This window comes from Danio aesculapii, chromosome 10 (assembly GCF_903798145.1).
Source record: "Danio aesculapii chromosome 10, fDanAes4.1, whole genome shotgun sequence".
NCBI lineage: Eukaryota > Metazoa > Chordata > Actinopteri > Cypriniformes > Danionidae > Danio > Danio aesculapii.
Window position 1 is genome coordinate 11,999,055 of NC_079444.1, and position 25,290 is coordinate 12,024,344.

Here is a 25,290-nt window from a genome sequence, read left to right on the forward strand (position 1 = left end):
TGTAAAAAAGGGAAAATCTTATTTTCTGCACATATCATCAGTTTTATGTGAGATTTGTGCTGGGAGAGCAGGGTCAGCCTCTTAGGTTGCCTTCAAGAAGCTTTATAGGCAGGTGGGGATAGAGACTCACGTCAGGGTTGAGGTTGGAGACGAGGAGCACAGAGTGGATGGCGGTGGGGGTCATGCCGTGGAGGGCCATCCGTCCTGTCATTGCTGAGGAAGGGATGGTCAGAGGCCCCAGAGCACCAGGCATCGCCTGCATTGACAGACCTGAGCCGACCGGGACAGACAGGGAACACAGGGAGACCAGGGGTGAGGTTAGGCCCTGTTTATCTGACATTAACATACCTTTCTCTACATCTGATCACTAGTAGACGACGCTGAACACTCGAAACCTTTTTTGAACAACAATTATTTTAAACACTGTGATACAATTTGAAAAGGTTTATAATTATCAGTTTAGCAAATAATAAATACAATAAGATTAATATATAATCTCAAAACAACTTGATTCAATTTGAAATAAAAACTAAAATAAAATAAATAATAATAATATTAATAAATACAGCAATATTTAATAAATATTTGTCTAATCTATATACTTTCAATGACCATCAACAATTCAATAATTTAACTCTAAACTTACTTCATAATTTATGTTGAATGTATGAAATAAATCCTTATGTGAGATGATTCTATAGTCCTGTGTTTACTAGTTACAATGAATTCTTAAATCTTCTGTTTATAATGCAACACTATGGGGATTTCCTGGATTTCTTCTTCTGTGGCGTTTCTGTGTATGAGCTGGTCTTCGGAGAAGATTTACTACTGATCACACCCACCATGCTTCCCTGACAAGATGTGCATGACAATCGCAGCTCAATCAGTTAGTTTACATTTATTTTCCAGCTTAATCCAGAGATAGTTGACAATGTATTGATTAGATTGTTTTCATAGTTTAAGGACACTTATGTGGTCGAATGTGTTTGAAAGCCCACAAAAAGAGCACTAGTTCTTCATTTTTAAAGGTCCGGTGAAATTAAAATAAGGTTTTTTAGATATCAGCTATATTTAGATATAAGAGTGTTGTTAGTTTTAAGGATATCTATAAGCTAGTGTGCTCCAAAACAGTGACAAAACTTGCGTTTAGAAGATATCAAACTGATCTCAACATATAAAGTTCGCAGTTAGTCACTTCCGCCTAAATGGATCAACGATCTTTCTCATGTCACCTCATACTTTAGTTCTTCATTAAATATTGACCAATCAAATGCTCTCTAGTATCTGACATGCCCCTCCACTTTTAATACGCTTCACATTTGCTTTTTTATTTAATGCGCTTGAGCTCAAACACTAAATAGGAGAGTTTTGATAAAACGAAACTACTACAGCTACTGGCTGTTTGCGGGGAGCTACTCTATGTCCCACCCTCTCTTCATATTTTAGTTGACATTACATTAAACATTGAATAAAAACTCCACATTTCAAAGCACTTCACGGGTCCTTTAAACATTACTGGATGTGTTGTTGAAGTGCACTCTACAGATAAGATTTATAAGAGTCATGAACAGAAAAATCCAAATTCCCTTCATCTTTTTACACATAAGAAGTCATTCTAATTTAAAAACATCCTCTAAGTTTCAGACCTCCAACTTTTTTGTTAGTATAAAAACAACTTATACTGAAGCCAGTCTGGCAAAACGACAGGTTGAGGTATGAGCCACTTTATGAATAGTGTGACCAAACCCCGCCCACCTTCTGCATCGCTTCCTGTTTAGCCCCGCCTATTACTTAAAAACGTGGTCTTTTATAATTTAATTACATTCATTAACAAACAGTGCACAATTTAACACTGGGTTTTCAGAAGGACTGAAACTAAAACTCAATGCAGTGCTGACTATATTGCATCCTACAGTAACAAGACAAACAAGTTTCTGGACACATAATCAAAAACTTTTAAATATGCAAAGTGTTAGCCAATCAGCAGGCATAGAGTCTACAAACTTCCACATCTACTCAAATGGTGGTCAAAACAGGATTTAGCATTTTAGCATTTAGCATTTTAACATGCTAGCTGACGCTATTAACCCATTATAATCAGTTACTATTGAGCTTATTTGCGATTGTTATAGATTAACTTTCGATTTAGTTGCCTATCCGCTTGTTAAGTCGTGACGTATTGGTGGCGTATGAAATATACTGTTTCTGGGTCCAAGCCCCTACTCATTTTGAATTGAGGAAATATTTGTTTATGACCACTTTTTAGTCACATTTTAGTCATATTTTATATAAAATTTTGATGTACACATCAGTCTCTGGACTTGCTGCATCACAGTCAGCAATATTTTAACAATTGATAAAAAACTAATCACTTTCTGGCCATCAGTTATTAGGCATGGATATATATATATATATTGTGATTGTGATTTTCGAAAATATTACATCGCTTGTAAAGTTTATTATTATAATTTACTGAGTTTCCCCGTACAGTTTGATAGAGCGCTTGGACACGGAAGCCGCTTCGCATGAAGTCACACTTAACAAGCGGATCGGAGAAATGACAGAAAACGTTCAGACTACTTGCACTACAAATAAGTGTGTTTGAGACTATATATAAAAAACTAAAATAATATAATTAGAAAATATCAGTTTGCAACATCGGGCAGATTTTTTATGGTTAAATAATGGTAAATAATGGTAAAATAAAGGAAGTGAATGAGACCGGAAGTCACGAGCCATTAACGTTCCAATGGCAGCGCATGAAGAATTTTTACTTCTAAACTATAATGTTTTTCTAATTTAAAAAATCTTGATGATATTATGTGTTCATGACCCCTAATACTTTGCCGTCTGAAACTGTAAGTGTATTTTGCACGTAAACATGAATGTCTCTCTCGTCCATTTCTTTTTTGTTTGACCATAATGCATCTTAATGTCAAGCATAAACAGGGTCACAGAGTTAAGAAGGGAAGGTTCTAGAACTAGTTTTTTGTATGTTTTTTTTTAAACAACATGTGATTTCTTATGAAATCCACATGTTCAGGCATGATGGCTCATTCATTATACTGTGTTTAAAGCAACAGTTCACCCAAAAATGAACATTTCCTCATCGTTTAATTACACTCAAGTTTCTTGAGAATTTCCTTCTTCTGTTGAAAACAAAGCAAGATATTCGGAAGAAAGTTAAGGGAAAATGCTATAGTAAAAAAATACTAAATTCTTCTTATATCTTCCTTTGTGTTCAACAGAAGAAATAAACTCAAACAGGTTTGGAACAAGTGAAGGACAAGTAAACAGTGACAGAAATTAAATATTTTTTTGGGTGAACTATCCCTTTAAATGAGTATTAATTAGATGTTTGGGGTAGTAAGAGGTTTGAATAAAGTCAACACAGATCAGGGTCAGGAGAGTGAAATGGAGCCAAGCTTGGGTTAAAGACAACATGAAACTGCATTCAAAATATGCTTGATATGTGGAGGAGAGTTTTTTTAATCGACTAAAAAATATCTAAATAATTGTATATTTGATTTATTTGTTATGATGTACCTAATTGGTGTTGGTGGTGTAAAGGTACCCAGTCATAGGGTACATATATAATGTGTTATTTTACATTTATATATTATTAAAGTTTCTTTTGTGCATAATAATTCCTTAAAAATGCAAATACGTTAAGACTAGTGTTCAAAAGTGTGTGGTTGTATGATTGGTGCTGGTTATATTCAGCAAAGATGTTATGAATTGTTATGAAGTGATTAATAATGATTTATATTCAAATAAGTTCTAGTAATCACAGAATTCTGCAAACAAAAATGGAAGTTTACACAAAAAGATTCAGTTTCCAACATGAATAACAAACCACTGAATACTGGAGTAATGATGCTGAAAAATCAGCTTTAAATCACATGAATATACTTAATAATATTTGAAATAATAATATTTACAGAAAATTTTGAAACAGGAACAAAGCCTTTTTAAACTGTATCAATGTTTTACTAAATGACTCTTTTTCTATTGTATTCTTAATCAAATAAATGCAGCAATTGTCATCGTAAGAAGAGGCATCTTTAAAAAACCCATTACAAATATTAGAGATTTTTTCAAACAGCAGTGTTTCTAAGATTTAAAATGTTAAAAGTTAATATATAAATAATACTTAACATATCACAACCATTAATGTTTCATGTTGTCTTTAACCAAATCCTAAACACCTCACTTGAATTATATTTATTGATCACATAAATCAAAACATGGTGCTAACGAATCAATAGCCATTTTGAGATGCAAAGCTTTGTTCGCTCAGTCGGTCAATACTTCAGTGTTTGTGTTCATTTCTCTGGACTGTCCATCTGCAGAGATGCGCTTATCCAGTGGCTCAGCTCATGAACAGTAATATCTCCAATTACTGAGTGTGTGTGTGGTAAATCTTACCTGCTTGAGGGAAACCAATAGCAGGGGCGAAACCAGCCGCCCCGGGGTACGGCGAAGAGATGATCCCAGGAGCCCCTGCACACACGCACACACATACACATACACAGTTAGAAGACTACATCGAAAACACAACACTGCATACTGACTGTTCATGTTTAATTTAAAATAGTTTAAAACATCAATTCCTGAGGCAACATATTTTAATTGCTGAATTAAAATGAATTATTATATTTATGGCATGGTAGTACAGCTGTTCGGATAACATAATGAATATGAAAGCCCTGTTAAAATATGAAATTCATGATAAATAAACTGTCAACATTGTTTTAAATGATCTTTTGCTTCAAAGAAAGTCAAGTTTTTGCTTAAAAAACTTAAGTGTGTTTCTAAAATTTACATTTCATACAAATTATGCTACACACATACTGTTATATTTACACACATTATTATTATTATTATTAATATTAATAATAATTATTAAAGTCATTGCTGTGCATTTGTTACATATATTTGTTCGATTTTAATTTATTTGACGTAAAATTGTTTTCTATTACACGTTGTTGTTGTTGTTGTTGTTGTTGTTGTTATTATTATTTTATTTATTTATATTAGATTTAATTTTTAACTTTTTATATGAACACACACATTCCAGTGGTTTTATTACACATTTATACAATCACATAATTACACACGTCATTTTTATTTATTTATTTATTATTATTATTATTATTATTATTATTATTATTATGTTTATATATATTTTTTAAATTTAATTACATGACTGTTATCACTTTATTATTATTAATAATATTATTATTAATGTCACTGCTGTGTGTGTTACATTCATTTTGTTAGATTTTAAATTTATTTAACATTAAAAAAAATTCTATTACATATTACTATTATTATTATTTTATTTATTTATATTAGATTTTTGACTTTTTATAGGTACACACACATTATTCAATTGTTTACACATTTATACATATAAATCACATAATTACACATATAATTTTATTTATTATTATTATTATTATTATTAATGTTATATTTATATTTAATAAATTGTTAAATTATTTATTTTTAAATACATGATTGTTATCATTTTATTATTATTATTATTATTATTATTATTATTATTATTAATGTCATTGCTGTATGTTTGCTATATTCATTTTTGTTACATTTTTATTTATTTAACGTAAAACTGCATTCTATTATACATTAATACTTTTATTATTATTATTGTTTTATTTATTTATATTAGTAATATTATTTATTAGTTTTTATATGAACATACAGATTCCAGTTGTTTTATTACACAATTATACATATGATCACATGTAAATCACATAACTACACATGTCATTTTTACTTATTATTATTATTAATGCTATATTTATATTTTAGAAATTGTTTAATTATTTATTTTTAAATAGATTTTATTCTTTTATTATTATTAATTGTTACATTAATTTTTGTTAGATTTTAATTTATCTTACATAAAAATGTATTCTATTACACGTTATTACTACTGCTGTTATTATTATTATTATTATTATTATTGCTATTATTATTATTATTATTATGGTTTTATTTATTTATATTAGATTTTATTTATTACTTTTTATAAGAACACACATTCCAGTTGTTTTTATTACTAATTTATATCACATAATTCCACATGTAATTTTTATTTATTATTATGACTTTTATCATTTTATTAAACATTTCATTACAAACATTATTGTTTTTATCACTATTTTCAATGTTGTATAAGTTTTACGCAAGTCTGATAAACTTTCTTTAAATAAAATAAATAAAATCAAACATTTCTTCCTTTAACATTGAGACTACTGGCTTACTAATTAAATATCGCACTTAATATTTTAATTAAACAACAGAACATCATGCAACCAATGAAAAACATCACTTGTACAGATATTCTGAACACCCTGTATCATCCCTTTTACCAACATTAACAGATTTTCAAGCTGACTCTGGCTAGCTGAAACATGAACGTTCAAATAATTCGCAATTTGCTCCTGGATCATCTCAAATTCCCAGCAGGTGCCAGTTTAAGTGTGAACCCATTGTTTAAATCTGATTTATTCCCCTTATTTGAGATGTAAACCAGAGCAAGCAGTGTACACACATCTCAAAACAGTCCTCGATAAAGCATTTTCATGAAGGCTGTTGCTCTGTAAGTCCTGCTCTAATAAAAGCTGCCATTTGAGCACCTTTTATTGCTCCAGTGGGGCGTCTGGAGACGTCAGCGTTCGCCCCTGAGATCCAACAATTCATCAGCTCTGATTTACACACACACAAACACGCAAACACACACACACACGCTGGCCTTATCAGCCTCCGCAGTGGCTCTCGCTCCACACACCACAGCTGATTTACTGAAGCCCAGACAACAAGATGCGTGGACGCTCAGAGTTTTATCTGCAGCCTCCTCTGACGATCACACACGCACAATAAATCCAGTCCGCAAACGCTGAAACTCGGTGCGCATGAGAGATAACGCCTGCCCTTTGATAGCGTGTGTTGTGCATCAGGCCGATAGCATTATAATAAAACACACACCGAGGAAAATATCTGTGTTACAGAGGGTTTTCTAATAGAAAAGAGGTTTGTTAGTGAGATAAATGAAGAGGTTTGATTAAAAAAATATAATAAAATGTCAGTATAGACATGGATAAACATTAATTAAACATTCCAGGTTGGAATAAGGGAAACTGGGTCAAAATGTATGTTTACGTTGCTTTCGGATATGGAAAAAGAAATGAAAAAGATAACTGCGATTTAAATATTTGGGTGAACTATGCCTTTAAAAGAGAGATAGTTAACTTTTTCTTGCACTTCCTATTTGGAGGAAAAGGTCAGAAAAGCCATTAAAGTAAGCACACACAAAACTATTACCCGGTACAATATTAACAGTTACAGGCAATATTTTACTGATCCCGGACGAGCCCCCAATTAAAATTACGATGTTATTTGTAATTCTCTCTTTAGCTGTGTCTGAAACTCTACACATAAATAGAAAAACATTAAAGGAATAGTTCACCTAAAAATGAAAACTCACTCAGTATTGACTCACCTTCAAGTGGTTCAAAACCTATACGAATTTCTTTTTTCTGTTAAACACAAGAGAGGATATTTTGAAGAAAGCTAAAAATCTGTAACCATTGGCTTCCATAGTAGGAAAAACTAATTCTATGGAAGTCAAAAGTTAAATGGTTACAGCTTTCTTCAAAATATCTTCTTTTGTATTCAACCTAAGAAAGAAACTCATTGGTTTGAAACAAGTCAACGGTGAATAAATGACAGAATTTTCATTTTTGGGTGAACTATGCCCTTAAAAGCTAATACTATGAACTTGCATTTCCTATTCTGACCAAAAAAAAGTCTTAAAAGGCATACAACTACGCATACACAAAACTATTACCCGGTACAATATCAAAAGTTACAGGCAACATTGTAGTGATCCCGGACGAGCCCCCGATTAAAATGACACTATTTTTTGTAATTCTGTCTGTAGCTGTGTCTGACATGCATACTCTACACACAAGTAGAACAACATTAAAGGGATAGTTCACCCAAAAATGAAAACTCACTATTTACTCACCCTCAAGTGGTTCCAAACCTATACGAGTTTCTTTTTTTTGTTGAACACAAAATAAGACATTTTGAAAAAGATGAAAACCTGTAACCATTGACTTCTATAGTAGGAAAAAAACGAATTCTATGGAAGTCAACGGTTACAGGTTTATGGCTTTCTTCTAAATATCTCATTTTGTTTTCAACTAAAGAAAGAAATTCATATTGGTTTGGAGCAAGTTAAGAGTAAATAAATGATGAAAGAATTTTTTTGGGGGGCAAACTATCCCCTTAAAAACTAATACAATTAACTTGCATTTCCTCTCAAGTAGGGTTTTGCGAAATGCCGCTTCAACGAGTTTACACTTGAAATCAGAGTGGATTGTGGATAAAAAGCAGTGAATGAATGCAGGGAATTAAGTTCACTCAGCATTTAGACATCACTACAAAATGGCGGACACCTGATATAGTGCACTATATAGTGGATATAAGTGGTTTCGAACACAGCTCACAACTATTTTCCTACAGTTTATCTCAAAATCCTGACTTTTTCCACAGAACGCTGAGTTTATATCTTGCAATTTTGACTTTTTTTAAACACTGGTTAGTTCACATAACTATTAGCATTATACATGTTACTAAAATAGCATTATAATAAAACACATGCAAACATGTGATGAGGAGCTAAGGAAAATATCTAATAAAAAGTGGTTTGTTGGTTGAAAAGACAGGTTTAATAAAAAAAGTAAAGTCAGTAAAGGCATCAGGCTTTGGTTGTGTTTATGGGGTGCGACATACAGTAACATATTCACGATTTTCTTTTTTTAAATTGTGTTATTTTTCACATGTTAACTTTACAGAAGTACACAGTGTACACTTAAGATCCTTCAGAAGTACACAGGGTACACTAAAGATCCTTCAGAAGTACACAGTGGGTTCTGATTGATCAGCTGGCCCAGTTTGTATGAAATCGTTCACTGCCTGGTGCACGTTGAAGGAAACATAATGTCAGGGGGTGGGGGTTTTGTAGATTTTAGGATTGGGGAGTATATAAATAAAGGTCTCCTGTAGTAAATCTATGTATTTTTGTAAGGAAAAGATTAAAAAATCTTTTAAAAAGATATATATATATATATATATAAATACCGAAAGCTAATATAATTTATTATTTAAACCTAGAACAATACATTTAAATATATATTCAAGCGAACAACAGATCCTCAGACTGAACATTAATAATCTATGTATGAGTCTTACCGAAAGCGGTCTGCATGGTGGGGTCGAGCGTGGGCTGACCATCTCCTGAAGGTAGGTCCAGACGAGTGAAGTCCCTGCTCTTGTCATTGTTATATTTCACATTCAGACTGGTCAGCTTGGAGAATTCAACACGCAGAGTACAGCAGCCATTGTAGATGTTCTGTCCATCCAAAGCCTGAAAACAACACAATGTTAACTCACAAACAAATTATAGTTTGCTTAAAGGGGACCTATTATGCCCCTTTTTACAAAATGTAATTGTAAGATGTAAGTCTCTGATGTCCCTAGAGTCTGTATGTTTAGTATTAGATCAGAATAAAACTAAAATAATGTTTTAGAACTCTCTTTTTTTTAATTCACCCTTTTAGACTGTGATCCTAATTGTGCCATTTTGGTGACTGTCGCTTTAAAGCCAAATGAAATTGGGATTTTTTCAAAAGAGGGTGGAGCTACAAATGCCTATGTGTCAGTATAGTGGCAGATTCAAAAACAAGACTAATGTCCTATGCTAATGAGGGAGAGTTCGTCACTAATGGCCGAGGCTTTCCCCCTCCGATGACATGTACAAAGGGAGAATGTCAATCAAAGTGTTTCTGTTTTTATGAAGTGTGATTATAAAAAATAAAATGACTACATTTTAGGCTGGCTGGCTACAGCTGGCCTACAGAGGCTGGCTATATTCACACACTTTTGCCACACCCCTTATAAAAGTGATTTTTGCACAATAGGTCCCTTTAAAATAAGACATAATAAAAAGATATAATAAAACATGCATACAGTGCTAAGCGCAACATTTTTCTTCCAGAAACAAAGGATAACTTTTTTTTTTTTTTTAGCTATGATCATGCCATACTGGACAGTTAACCGTACATTTTGGTTGAGTGTCCAAAAAAATCTGACCAGCCAAAAATTACTATAATTGGGTCAGGAAGTAAAATACAATCGTAAACCTTAGCAAAGAACTGAAATACTTCTAACTAAAAACTCTGAATTTGAACACAGTACATAAAAGATGTGCTAAGGTACCCTCAGCAGCTTTACACTTGTCACATGTGGGGGAAACTGAGGAATAGAATTTACTAAGCTTTGTTTTAGAATAAGTAAAGTCTGTGTAATATTTTGTACTGAATAAGGTTGTGTCTAGAATTTATAGAATATGAATAAACAGATAAAAGGCATTGATCCCAATCAGTCTAAGAGATTAAAATCCTTAGGACTTCTTCCCAAGCGACTTTCAAATGAAGAGAAGAAAAATCTGTTTTGTTTTTAAAAGCATTAACAAATAAAGAGGTTAGGCCCCTAGCATTTGAACAATTTAAAAATAAATAAAAGAATTCACTTTATAAAGATTTTTTAGAAAAATACCAACTGGAGTAGATAGGGATTAAGAAAAGATTTGTTTAAGGGAAAAGCATATAGAACAATGAGAAAACCATAAATAAAATATTAATTAAACAAACAAATTAAACTGTTAACAAAATCTAATAGCAAAAAAAAACTAAAAAGTTAAACGTAAATTTTAGATTTCGAAAAAAAAAATGGGATAGGATTTACAGAAGTGATTTTTATTTAAAAATATATATAATATTCATATCTTTTTGTGTTTAAAAAAAAAAAAAAAAAAAAAAAGTTTGAGTAAATGATGACAATTTTCATTTTAAGGTGAACTACCCCCTTTATTTTATAATACATTTAAATATTATATTATATTATATTATATTATATTATATTATATTATATTATATTATATTATATTATATTATATTATATTATATTATATTATATTAATTATACAAAATTATATCAGTTAACCCGAGTATTGTTGTTCTTTTGCCGTCACACAGGTAACAGAAGCGTGTTTGTCTTTCCGATCACAGGACGCTGAACTCTTCCGGCACATTGATTACACCTACTCTACTTCATTACATCAGGGTGTAATGGAGCTTAAGCATCTCATCTCAGTTTTTCTTTTTGTTAATCAATATCTTAAAACAAACGACAGCCAAACTCCAAACAGCTCCAGAAGAAGCCACAGTTGTGAGGTTTGTATCTCCACTAAGGAACAGGGAGCTTGAAGAGCAGAATCAAGCAGAATCAAAAGCAACGTGCAGAGAAAACTAATCGATACACAATCAAAACCTTAAAATATGTTCTCAAAAATCTCTGATAAGAGCTTATATAGCTGTTATGGGGATAAAAAGTGTCTTTCTTTGGAATCTTTTAACATCTTTATCTCACTATGGTCATTTCAGATGTAATAATCAGCTGAATTTTTTTTTTTTTTTACTTTAGAGAGAGTCTAATAACTCATTACATGCACAAAACCAACAACATGAGCAATACATTTATGGCTGCAGTTCACTTAATGACCACTGGTGTCACTAATATCACAATTTTCTGTCCTACACAAAAAGGGCTCTATTTAAATGATCTAAGTGCAAAGTCTAAAGCACATGGTGCAAAAGCATTGAAAGCATATCTGAATCCACTCTTGCTATTTTATGGACGTAAAAAAAAAAGTCTGGGCCCTTGCGCATGGTCTAACAGGATTGTGCTTATTCTCTTATCGAGTTATGGGTTTGTTTGGAGATTAATGTGCATTAAACTAATCAGAATCTCATCTCCAATTCCCTTTAAGAGTCAGTTGCGACGCAACATGGCGCATTTGCTATTTACATGGGGGATTTTGTGGAAAAACTGAAAGCTTTACTAGCGCGAAAACAGTTAAACAGACCATCTGCAGCGTGAGGATAAAGAATGAGCCTCCTCCATTCTGCCACTTTACATTACCTCTTTACTTTCATGGCTTTACTTACTCTCTCCACTGAAGACATCCATTAGCCTACATATTTGATTTAGTTTGTTAAGAGCAAAGATTTGTTTCAAAGATATTTCTAAATTCAGTTCTAATTTCCAATAATAACAAAGAGTGGTCAAAAAACTGAGTTATATCCAAACACACGTCCTATTTTTACGCCCCATATGATGATACATACGTCTCCAAAACCCTACAGCTGGACAAATCTAAACGTGTTTTTATAAAACAAATATAAACAAGCATATAATAAACAATACTACTGATAATAATTACATTATACAATTGCAAATTGTCAAAAATAAACTGAAAAAAGCCCCCCAAGGTGATGAAGGCATGGAGGTAGTGGCCTTTATATTTATTTATTCACCTTTATTTGTATAGCGCTTATACAATGTAGATTGTGTCAAAGCAGCTTCACATAAAAGGTCATAGTAAATAGGAACAGTGTAGTTCAGTTTGTAGTGTTTAAGTTCAGTTCAGTTTAGCTCAGTTCAGTGTGGTTTAATAATCACTACTGAGAGAAAATAGTTCTATTTAGAAAATAATCACTTTTTTTTACATTTTAATCCTTTAATTTCTTTTCATATGTAAAGATATTTGTGTATTGCTGTACATCCTGAGTGTATTAAGCAATGTGTAAGTGTTTGGACTCACATAGGCGGATAACGCGCTCTGTGCTGGACTTTAGACCAGCATTTAGCTGGTCAATGGTGCGGTCTATTTCAGTTCCTCAAAATAGCAACGTGCCAACAATACACCTTAACACCTTTTTAAACCAGCAAACCCATGAGTCTATAAAGTGGTGCAAATGGATATGCCATTTAAACAACGTGGCACAAAATGGGAAAATTACAGATGTGCTGGTTTGAAAATAGCAACAAATCGCACCAAACACATCTTGCGCCTTATTGCGCCGGGTGTATGATAGGGCCCATAGACTCTTTAAGAAAACAATAACTTGACTCAACATGATAGACGTTGCCTTTTAATGCGGTGTCATGTTTTTATTATTGAATTGTCTGTGTGGCCCTGAAAAAGGTTTGGCAGGGTGGAGGAACAGTGAAGTAACTTCTCCTATGGAGCGCCACTTCATTTAACTAAACCTTGATGACAAATGCAAAACACATGTAATCCTGACAGTGGCCTGAATGATGAGAACAATGAGGTGTGCTGTTAGCTTTATGCCACCAAATGACCAATTCTGATTGGCGAATGTGAAAACAAAACTGAATTAGGGTCCAAATTTACACATTATAATAAATCACAGAGGGTCAATCACAGCAACATGCTAGGGATGATTTGAAACTCCTTAGCAAACACCATGGCAACCCAGTATTATAGTGTCTAGTTAGTAATATTGCACTGTATTATTACAACTGTTTTCTAGCTTGTTATTTATTACTGTGATACAAAGCTGAATTTTGAGCATCAATATTCCAGTCTTACTCCAGAAATCATTATAAAATATAAATTTGGTGATTAATAAAAAGGTCTTATTGTTAGTTTTGAAGACATTTTTAACATATTTTTTAGGGGAATTTGTTTATAACATTATAAAGTACCACATTATCACTTTCGACCACCAGCCTTTCTAAATAAAAGTATTAATAATAGGATTTGGTATCTTACTCATCCCAAAACTTTTGAACAAATTTATTTATTCTGCCATTTATGTATTCTGCCATTTATGCTATTTTTGGTTCTATAATTTATATAATACTTAATATATATATATATAGGCGACGCGGTGGTCTACTGGTAGTACTGTCGCCTCACAGCAAGAAGGTCACTGGTTCGAGCCTCGGCTGGGTCAGTTGGCATTTCTGTGTGGAGTTTGCATGTTCTCCCCATGTTCGCGAGGGTTTCCTCCGGGTGCTCCGGTTTCCCCCACAAGTCCAAAGACGTGGTACAGGTGAATTGGGTAAGCTAAAATTGTCCATAATGTTGTTGATTGTTAATAAAAATAGTAAAACTAAATGAAGCTGTAATTAAATAAACAAATAAATGTAAAAAAAAATAAAAAACAATGACAAAAAATAGAATGTTATTTTTACAAAAATGCAGATTAAATTTCTTTTATCTACACTGTAAAACCCAACAGTCAACTTTATCAAATTAAATGAGTGACAAGTCTAACAGACTAGTTTGATTAATGTCACTTTAAAAAAAGATTTCTTTTGCCATTATTTTTCAACAATCCAATACGTTAAAATCCTAAAAATTATTTTTAATTAATATTTTTAAAAGTTTAGTCTTTACTGTCACTTTGATCAATTATACACTGTAATACCCAACAGTCAACTTTATCAAATGAAATAAGTAGTTAAGTTAAATTTTACTGAAAGTTAATTCTACTCATTTAAAAAGAGTTTTGAACTCAGTGTTGAAGGTAGTGAGTTAAGTAAATACCTCATTACTTCAACTTTAATGGAGTAAGTTCACAGTACTCACATAGATTAGTTTTTTTTAACTCAAATGGTTTGTAGCAATCGGTTTCCTAAAATTGTTTGAGTTACCTTAACTTGTTGAGTTTTACAGTACTCAGTTGGTTTTAGTTCTCTTCATTTATTGGGTTTTACTGTGCTCAAATTGCTTCGTTTAATCAAATTGAGTAAGTTCACAGAACTCATTAGGATTATTTTTTGAACTTAAATGGTGTGTTGCGATCGGTTTCCTCAAATGGTTTGAGTTACCTTAACTTTTTGGGTTTTACAGTTTATGCATTCTAAATAAAAATATAACTTTTTCTTAAAGCATGTTTTGACACTAATAGTTTATTTTTCTCTCCAGAATTTTTAAAAATCTACTTTTAGTCATTTGTGCTTTCTGTAACTGATAATCACTTCTCACGCTGGTAAAAATAAGAACATTTTGTTTGTCATTATTTGCTATTTTTATTTTTGGGTAAACTATTCCTTAAGCTAAATGTGCTTAGGTTATATAAGTTTATATAATATTTCCTAAATTATATTTTAAAAGATTCTATAAAAGATTCTATTATGATGATTAATGCCATTTTAATATTGCCATTATTTTCCAACAATCAAACACTTGTAAATATCCTGAAAATAAAAATATTTCCAATTTAAAGCTCGCTCTTTACTATCATTTTGATCAATGTTCATTCGTTCATTCATTTTCTTGTCAGCTTAGTCCCTTTATTAATCAGGGGTCACCACAGCGGAATGAACCGCCAACTTATCCAGCATATGTTTTACACAGGAGATGTCCTTCCAGCTGCAACCCAGCACTGGGAAACATCCACACACACTCATTCACACACATACATTACGGCCAATTTAGTTTATTCGATTCACCTATAGCAAATGTCTTTGAACTGTGGGGGAAACCGGAGGACTCGGAGGAAACCCACGCGAACACGGGGAGAACATGCAAACTTCACACAGAAATGCCAACTGACCCAGCTAGGACTTGAACCAGCGACCTTCTTGCTGTGAGGCGACAGTGCTAACCACCGTGCCGCCCTTTGATCAATGTTATGCATTCTAAATAAAAACAGAACTTTCTCTATTTAAAATAAAGTCTATTTTCCCTTCAGAATTTGTTTTTAAAGATCTACTTTTAGTCAGTTGTGGATTTCCGTAACTGATAATCACTTCTCATCCAAGACGCTAATAAAAATAGTATATATTTGCTCACAATGGCTCCCTATTTGCTGCAATCTCAAACAGAAGGAAGATCATAGCCCATTTCAAAAAAGCCCCCCTGTCGCCACCCCTCCTGTAACACTAACAAATGCTCTCTTTGTGCACGGAGGCAATGCAACATGGCAGCCGCACAATAGATAACACCCTCAGACCAGAGGAGTAATTACTTGCTAGCTCTTTTCCCCCTGGTGAGCTGCATTGGCATTCATTAGATAACCTCAACGGTGACATATTAATTACAGGGGCGGCTTGATTTGTGCCGTCTACTGGGAGACGCTTTTCCTGCCGCCTTCCTGTTGCTTTGACGAATTTTCAGCCGTGCACCGAAAAAATACCCAAGAACACTGCAAGACAGGTGTGAGCGCCATCATGATTGATGGTGAAGCTTTGATTATAGGGGACGGCGGAGAGATTAGGAAGAAATGACCACTCATGTATCTTCAAGGAACTAAACTAGTGTATACTGAAGCTGGTTGCCATGTTTTCATCCAACCAAAGCTAATATTCATTTCCCCCAACCAGATGCTAAGAGTTTACGGCAAGCCATTTTAACATTTATTATATAAAAAGTAGTAGCTTTTATATTTATGGTTCTAGTAATTTTTTTAACACTATTATAAAATACTACACTGTAAAAATATTTATAAATTAGCAGTATATTTCATATATTGTCCAGATATTGTAATTCATGCTTTTTTTTTGTTTATTTATGCTTTTGAACTGAATTATTGGACCTTGATCTTTCCTCAAGCGACTTTTAATATGTAAAAGTGACTTTTATTAACATTTGTTATATAGTTTGCAGTTGTATTGGTGTAAATTACACTACAAAAACCTAGTAATGAGCTGCCAGAATTTTTCATTTTCTGACTTATTTCTAGATATATATTATTTCTGATGTGACATGTTGTTTCAAACTCCTAAAATATCAATTAAAGTCACTCTGTTAAACTAGAGAGTTTAATTTTCAACATCAAAAGTAGAAAGAGCAGAGATGAAGGTTCCATAATGCAGACACTAACAGTGTGAAATTGGCGTAATACAAGAATTCTTAAAAGGAATAATTACAAAAGGTATTAGTGTCTAATAATAAACCTATTACTACCAAATATATAAAACCCGGTGGATAAGTACCAGTATCTAATAAATACATAAAAATTACTATCTAATGAATTAATAATAATAGTATGTATATTATAATAGTATATTACATTAAACTACTATCAATTCAACAGGTATGAGTATCTAATAAATATGTGCTGGAATCTATTTATAGGTAGTAGCATTTAATTAAATTGTACATATTGGATGGTTTTTAGTACCTTTTATTTAAAAGGTACTAAATAATAAGCACTAGCTGCTAATGAAGTACTAGAACTTAAATGGAAAAAGTGATAGTTTCTAAAAATGTGTTTGTTTTACAAATTAAATGTTACAACAGTCTGCTATTAAAAAGAGCATTTTGTGCTAAAGGAATGTTTGTTGATACTGACCACTTTGGCATGATGTGCGTTCATTGGATCTGCATATTGTAGCAAGGCCTGAAACTGGTTGTTCTTGGTGAAGGTGATGATCTTCAGGACCGTTCCAAATTTGGAGAAGATCTAAATGAAGGAGAAGACAAGAACAACCATTGTAAATAATAAAATACAATTTTAAAATATTATTTAAACTCAGCTGGTTAAGCAGGATTAGTTAGTCTCCAAAGTGATTTTGAGATAGTTTAGCTAGTTGATAAGCAGTCAGAAAACTTAAAAAAGGGTTTTCTTAGGTTTGTCTTATTCTTAGTCCAAATATAAAAAAATTCTTAAATCAAGAAGCATTTTCTGGACAAGTAAAAAATATTGCTAAAAATATAAATAATAAGTCAAAATTAAGTAGGTTTTTCCATTAAAGCAAGCAAAATAATCTGCAAATGAGGAGAGTAAAATAATCTGTTCTCAGTTTGAAATTTTCTGAAATCTCAAATTCTGAAATCTTTAACCGATTATTTTCATTGCTTTAAAGAAAAAAGCTTAATTTTGACATTATTTCTGAAAACAAAACAATAGTTTTTACTTTTATATATAAAAAGGCTTCTTAATTTCAGAATTTTTAGATATTTGTACTAGAAAAAGATAAAAACAAAAGTTTATTTTTTTTTTGCAGGAAATCATTTTAAACCATTAAATTAGAGCATTCTGACCAGGGTTAACCAGCTGCATGTAGTCCAGTAAGCTTTCCAAAGACTGGTTTAAGATTTATGACTGGTTTAAGAACTCAGGGCTTCAACATTTTGACACCATTTTACAAGGTTGCCTGGTGACAACAAAAGAAGTGTACATGGTAAACACTGAAAGCAAACAAACGCAGTACCAAGCACTTGAGCTTAGAAAAAAAAAAACCTGAGCATTGCCTGAAGAAGATTAATGGTGACAGAAGCAAAAAATAAATAAATAAATAAATAAATCACCACAATCAACAAAAATGGCACACGAATTGAAAGTCTATTATGAAAATAACGGCAATTTGTTCTGAAAATAAAAAAAAAGAAAAGTAAAATTACTTTACATTAAAAACTGTGTGTGTGTGTGTGTGTGTGTGTGTGTGTGTGTGTGTGTGTGTGTGTTGAATCAGGTATATTTTTTAGACTTACTCAATTCACACAGCTTATGAACATACTTGCTAATCAGATGTATTTACATTAAAGGAACACTCCACTTTTTTGGAAATAGGTTACAGAGTTAAACAGCTGAGTTTTACCATTTTTTATTCCATTCAGCCGATCTCCAGGTCTGGCGGGAGCACTTTTAGCTTTGCTTAGCATAAATCATTTTTCAAACAATGTGATGGTTTTGATCATTTTCATATATAAAGATTGACATTTCTGTAGTTACATCGCATATTTAGACCAACAGAAATTGAAAAGTTGCTATTTTCCAGATCAATATGGCTAGGACCTATTCTCTCAGCCTGTTTTAATAATCAAGGGACTTTTAACATAGCTGCAGCAGGAGCAATAATATTACATAGCGCCTGAAAATAGTCCCTAGCCTCAAAACATAAACACTACCAGTTAGAATCTCTATAATATCATTAATTAATTCATTATTTGTTAATAATTTATTTAACATTAACCCTACATTAACAGATGTTAGTAAGCAATTTATGAATACAGCTACAAATGCTGTTTTCTTGACTTAAAAGCACATTTATAACGTGCTTAATAATCATACTTTCATATTTTGTTACTGATCAATTTTTCATTACTAAATTAAGTACTGCATTTTTTGCAAACCTTTTGTATATAAGAGTAGTTGATGGGTTTTGAGATCATTCAGAATGAGTTATTAAAAGATTAATAAACTATTCAAATCTACATCAACTGTATATCTTATTATTCAGGAATATAGTAATGGTTAATATGTATGTTAGCATATGTTTTATTAACACAACTTTGTGTAGATTTAATCTAAAGTGAGTGCTTTATATATATATATATATATATATATATATATATATATCTTATTATAAATGTGCTTATAGGTAGGCCCACACGGTATCTGTGTGTGCAGAAATCCACAGATTTTTAGCCCATCATTGAGTGTTTTCATTTACTTGTGTAAATGTTTGTACATTCACAGTATATTTATTCAGTTTTTGAATTAATTTCAGTAATATTATTGACTAATATAATAATGTTCATATGATTTATTCACAGCAGTTTGTAATGTAATATTTCTGTCATTTAGTAGATATGAGAGACCTTCTTTGTTTACCAAATAAGTGGATCGAATTGGATTTGCATTGTAAAAATTAAATAACAGTTAAAATGTATATTTTTTTATTTCATATATTACGTTTTTAGTTATGATACTCCCAAAATGATTCCACATAAATTCTGTGCCGAAATAGCAAAAATTATCTGCAGATTCTGTCTTGCCCTACTTATCTTGAGTCAAGAAAACAGCATTTGTAGCTATATTTATAAACTGCTAATGTCTGTTAATGTAGAGTTAATGCTTAACAAATAATTAATGAACTAGTTTCTAATGCTTAATAAATGATTTATAGTGTGTATTTATAAAAGGATTACCAAATAATGTTATAAAGTCATTTTGATATTGTAATATTCCAGAATACCAAAACAAATCAAAAGATAATGAATGAGAATCACTGCAAATAGCCAGCCATGTTGGAAACGAAAGAGTGGTGAAATGTTGGTGCAGTAGTGTGGTCTCACCTGGTGCAGCACTTCTAGAGACACTGGGTAATAGAGATTCTCTACGATGATACGAAGCACGGGACTCTGTCCAGGCATCATTCCTCCATCACTGGCTGTGGCAGTCCCAGAGAGACTCATGTTCCCAGCGTGCACTGCGTTGACAGCTTGCAGAGCAGCCTGGGCCCTCTAAAAGTGAGATATGCAGTGTTAACACATTGCAAAACTCATGAAAACTTCACATCTGAATCTTACTATTGCGCGAGCAGGTGTGCCTGACTCCCAGAGCACTAAAATGCACTATCAGCAAATGACTGCGTAATGAGGACATTTACATACTGTAAAACTAATAGCTCTAAGGAAAGCAAAAGTGTGAAGGAGGCACTACATATGCAGAGATACAATTCTGAGTTTGAAAGGAAAGTAAGAAAACGAGCTCGTGAAGGAATTGATCCATCTTATTTATTTGAATTGAGAAATGTGAGACATGCAATTATGTGTTATAATATTAAAATTGTATAACATGAACTCAGAATTCTCTGAAAAATGTCTGATTTGCTGTCATGGGTGCATGCGGGAATACAGACATAGATGATAAGATATGAAATACAGTCTTTAATGATGAGAGAAGAACTCACACACACAGAAGTATGAGAATAAACAAAGAACTGAAGAAGCAGGGATTAAAATGCACTGGTGAATGACTAACAAAATACAGTTTATATGTCAGAATTCTGAGGTAAGAAGTCACAAATGCATGCAGAAATATCAGAATTGTGGATTTATGTCCATTTATCTCATAATTTTGACTGTGTATATACAGAGTTCTGTCTTAATAACTAGCAAATTCAAGTTTCTATTGTTAGATTTTGCTGTATTTGGCTTAACCGTTTTTGGGTGGCTCGCCAATGTATTAGATGACTCTAATGCATACATTAAGTAAGCTAACCAAAGTTCTTACATGGAGGAGACTTTATTGAAGACAATGAATAGTACAGTTCCTCAGCATCGATATCTGTTAGACAGTACTTTATAACAAAGAATATGACCCACCCAGAGAATTCCCAACTGGTTTGGTTGGGTCACAACTCTTAATATTCCTGTAGGCCATTTGGTTCACACCTTTTCAGATGCAGATATTTGTTTGCATATGAAATAAGCCATACAATCTATCATAATAATCCAATTAAAAGAACTGTCAGAATTGTGCAAAAACCCTCATAATAATAATAATACATAACAGTTTGCAACCCCTTACTGCCTTGAATTTTAACATTGAGATTGTTGTATGTATGTAGGCATCGGTCCCTCATTTAGTTTTGTACTTATTTTGTTTATTTATTTATTTATTTCCCACCTACAGTGTATACCTATAAAGTTTTTCTCTATTTTTCCCCTTTTTCCTTTCCATCTCTGTTCTTTGTGGTTGTTTATGTTTGTAAAATGTAAAAATATATTAAAAAAAAAACAAGTAAAAAAAGAAAGAAAAATTGTGAGATATAAATTCACTGTTGCAAGAAAAAAGTCATAATTACATTTAAAACCTTACCTTTTATCATATTACCTTTGTGCAATTTTACAATTTCTACATTTAACTGTTTATAGTAACTCCTAAACATTTCTGTTTTAGTTCAAGTATAATTGCATTCCAGGTTCAAATTAAAACATGCAAGACAACAACAAAAACTCTATGATACTCCATGCTACACATCATAGATATATACACTAGAGATCACATTCGGACCCTGAACATGCGTCAATACCGCCGCCACATTTGTACAGTGCTCCCAGGACAAATGTCGTTCAGCCGCACTAACCGCGCTGCTTTCGGGTGTAGTAATGAGCAAACAAAGAAAACAAAGCATAAAGGCAGAACATTTCATAGGTAAGATTTCGTTTTGTTACGTTTTTGTATGTTACGAACTTTTGTGCTAAACAAGTAGGCTAACGTTATTGATGATAATACAGTCACTTACCGCACTGACCAAAAGGCAAAGTAGCACCAACTCGCACTAAATACTCGGCTCATGTTAGTTTTGTTGAATAAAATCAGCAAACACTGTAAATGAAAAATGACAACAAGATGCTGTGCCAGAAACTTGTATTATGTCGGCACAAACGAATCGCTCCCTCCGATGCGAAAACAGCAGAGGGGGTGTGTTCAGGACACGGATTAGATCAAATCTAACAGGGAGGGAGATAATACATTTCCATGCACATTAACACATGCGTTTTGTCAAGAATGCCCGTACGGTCACGCACAAAAAATATAATTTTCGTAACTAAAATAAATAATCGCGCACTGACCACCGGGAAAATTCCTGATCATAGATATATGTATACAATTACAGCTCTATTGACGCATTCCTTCCAATAGAGAACGACAGGGTAGGCGACATCTGATGTAAATATCCATGCTACACATACAATTCCATGTATATGTATGACTTCTGTGATTTCATGATAAGCTTCTATGTGTGCAGTTTGCCAGTATGTGCTTCTCACCCCCTGATTGGGCAGATTATCAGTCTTGAGCTCGCGGTGGTTGGAATACTGAATGTAGACAGGCTGATTGCGAACATGGGGTGTGGCTGTGGTGTAGTAGTTGACCATGGTCATCGCTGCTTCTTCAGAGGCCATTTCTATAAAAGCCTGTAATACAAAGAGAGACGCTGTAAGTGCTTGACTGTGATAACATCATAATTCAGCTTACAGTGCACGTGCTGTCAGTTAATGCAGATTTTTCTCAGTCTGCAGCACTAAAATGAAACAAATATATATATGTGGGCTCAAAGAAGAATTGGCACTTGTTGATGAACCGTTGAACAAGCTTAATCAAGTCTGTATCACAAACAATAAAGGACAAAGTTGAACATTATTAGTTAAGAGTTTTCTTCAAATTATTACCTTAAGCATAAGTCATAAAACCCAAAAGCTCGTCTCAACAGGCCCCCGCTCGTGATTATTCTGACCTCATCATGCAAGGTGTGAGAGTTTTATAGATGCAAAATCTAACAATAAACTGAAATCTTTTGAAGCCCCAATCAAATCAAGCAGCAAACAACATATTACGCAACCAGGGCATTAGAAATCCGTCTTTTCTTGTCGAAATATGCCAGATTCTATTTGAATATGAAAAGACACTCAAGTGGAAGCGAGAGACTGCCGTGTTTTTGTGAGGCTTCTGTTATTAGATGGACCTTGATGTGTTTGAAAGGACGCACACTTCAGTTTCTATCAGTGGTCAGCACTAATGAAGCGAAACCAGGTCTGAACTCTTGTCCTCAACGTCCCCTTATAAAGCACAAAATACAGCTAAAATGATTCTTTGATGGTGGTGTTTCTTAGTATAATGGGTTTGCATACAGATGTCAAAACACTGTCAAAATGATCAGATCCCCAAAACAACTAAAATAATGTCTTATGATTGCCTGACAGGTAGGTGCCGATCTCACTTTATAAAGAAACACTATAAACCTGTGCATATATGAACTAGTTTTGGCCGGATTTTGTTCAAAATGATGTCATTTCAGTTCCTTCTTCCACTTTGATTTATAGATTCAAAGTATGAAGAGTCTTCATTCACTCTCCTTGAGCGTATCCCCTTCTTCATCAGGGGACACCACAGCTGAATAAACCAGCAATTACTCTGACACGTTTTATTGTCGGATGCCCTTCGTGCCGCAACCTAGTACTAAGAGTGCCACATCAGTGCTGGGAAACACACTCTCATTAACACACTTATACACTATGGCCAATTTACATTATCCAATTGACCTATACCACATGTCTTTGGACTGTGGGTGAAACTAGAGCACCCGCAGGAAGCCCATGCAAACATGAGGAGACCATGCAAACTCACAGAAAGATCTCCTGTCCCAGCTGGGATTCGAACCTGAGAGGTGACAGTGCTACCCACTGAGCCACCGTGCTGCTCCAGACCGGAAACATAATATATAATTTTTTTCTATTTTATTTTATGGTAGTGAGAACATGCTAATCTGTAATTAAAATCTCATTACGCTTCTTTTTTAGGTTAAAGACATTCCCTAAGACAATGGCATTGTCACACCATTGTCCCCATCGAGGGCTTAGGCCCACATTCCCTAAATCATGTTAGTTACACCATGATGAACCCCACAGAGATTCAACAGTGGCAATATGTACACTCAGGTTTCTTCTGATCTTATTCATGCTGTTTAATCCAGAAATTCCACCACTAAACCAAATGAAAGCTTAAGATTTGACAATCTCAAAAGACAATTCCCAAAGTCAATTTCCAAATCCATTAGTTTTTTTTGTTTGTTTTTTTTTTTTTACAAATGCTCTTACAAACGTTCCAACAGTCATACCGCCGAAAGCTTACAGAGCTACAAGAAATGGCAGGAATGTGTTCACAGGTGGAGAACCTACTTGATTTTTCCCTTTAAGCATCAATAGGTTGGTGACTTTGCCGAATGGGACACCTAGTGAGACGACCTCTGCCTCGGACACTTCGATGGGAACTTTGCGGACGTGGAGGACGCGGGAGGGGGCACAGGGAGATCGGTCTCCTTTATACGTTTTACTGTCAGTGCCATTAGCTGCCAAAAAGAAAAAAGAAAGAAACAGATTATCCATTTTTTTAAATGACCAGATTTCCAAATGCCAAACCTGGCATTGATATACATGAAAGTTTCAAACGCAAGACCCTTCAGACACCAAAGAGAATTAATATTGATTCAATGACACCAAAAGGTTACAGTTACAAAATATTTTGCAATGCTCTAGCCTCTCCAAGGGCCTACAATAAAATGAATTCAAAAAGACACACTAGTAGACAGACATGGGGAGAAACTTAGAACATATAATGCAATGGTGGTGGACAGCATCTCTGATGCTTCCCCTATGAAACAATATGACAAGCCTCTTACAGGATTAAGCAGGCCTCTGTAGTCTGTCAAGTTTCCAAATGGCGCCCATTGTGGGGTATTTGGCACTTGGCTATGTCCTGGGGCGCATCACAGCCTGGTGACAGGTTTAACAGAGACAGACTTCGGTGGAGTGTCTGCTGCAGCTTTACCATTCTTGCAAAAATTTGCTCTGACCGTGTTTGTCTGATAGCAGATAACAGCATCAAAGCAATCAGTCTCAGTTGCAAGTATACAGTTAAATGATGGTAGAATGTCAGTCTATTAGACGTGTATTTTTAACCAATACATACTACAATTTACAGCAGCCAAACTTGTGGTGAAATAAAAAAATAGTGCCATATTCTCCATGATAAAGGCAGTAGTGTACAAGAGCAAGTGACAGAGATATTCACTCTCTCTTCC

The 25,290-nt window shown here is 33.4% G+C and overlaps 1 protein-coding gene across 3 annotated transcripts in view; it reads right to left on the minus strand.

The window, feature by feature from the left end:
• The window catches only part of ptbp3 (polypyrimidine tract binding protein 3), a 119,229-nt gene that overhangs the window by 13,968 nt on the left and 79,971 nt on the right, over positions 1-25,290 (minus strand). For 2 of the 3 annotated variants that reach the window (XM_056466614.1, XM_056466616.1), the window contains exons 3-9: positions 24,389-24,558; positions 22,481-22,627; positions 19,997-20,164; positions 17,268-17,378; positions 9,289-9,463; positions 4,429-4,503; positions 131-270 (exon numbers count right to left, since the gene is read on the minus strand). In XM_056466614.1, the coding sequence (XP_056322589.1) occupies positions 131-270; positions 4,429-4,503; positions 9,289-9,463; positions 17,268-17,378; positions 19,997-20,164; positions 22,481-22,627; positions 24,389-24,558 (986 nt within the window). The remainder of the gene's footprint in view (positions 1-130; positions 271-4,428; positions 4,504-9,288; positions 9,464-17,267; positions 17,379-19,996; positions 20,165-22,480; positions 22,628-24,388; positions 24,559-25,290) is intronic. The other variant, XM_056466617.1, reaches the window with a different exon arrangement.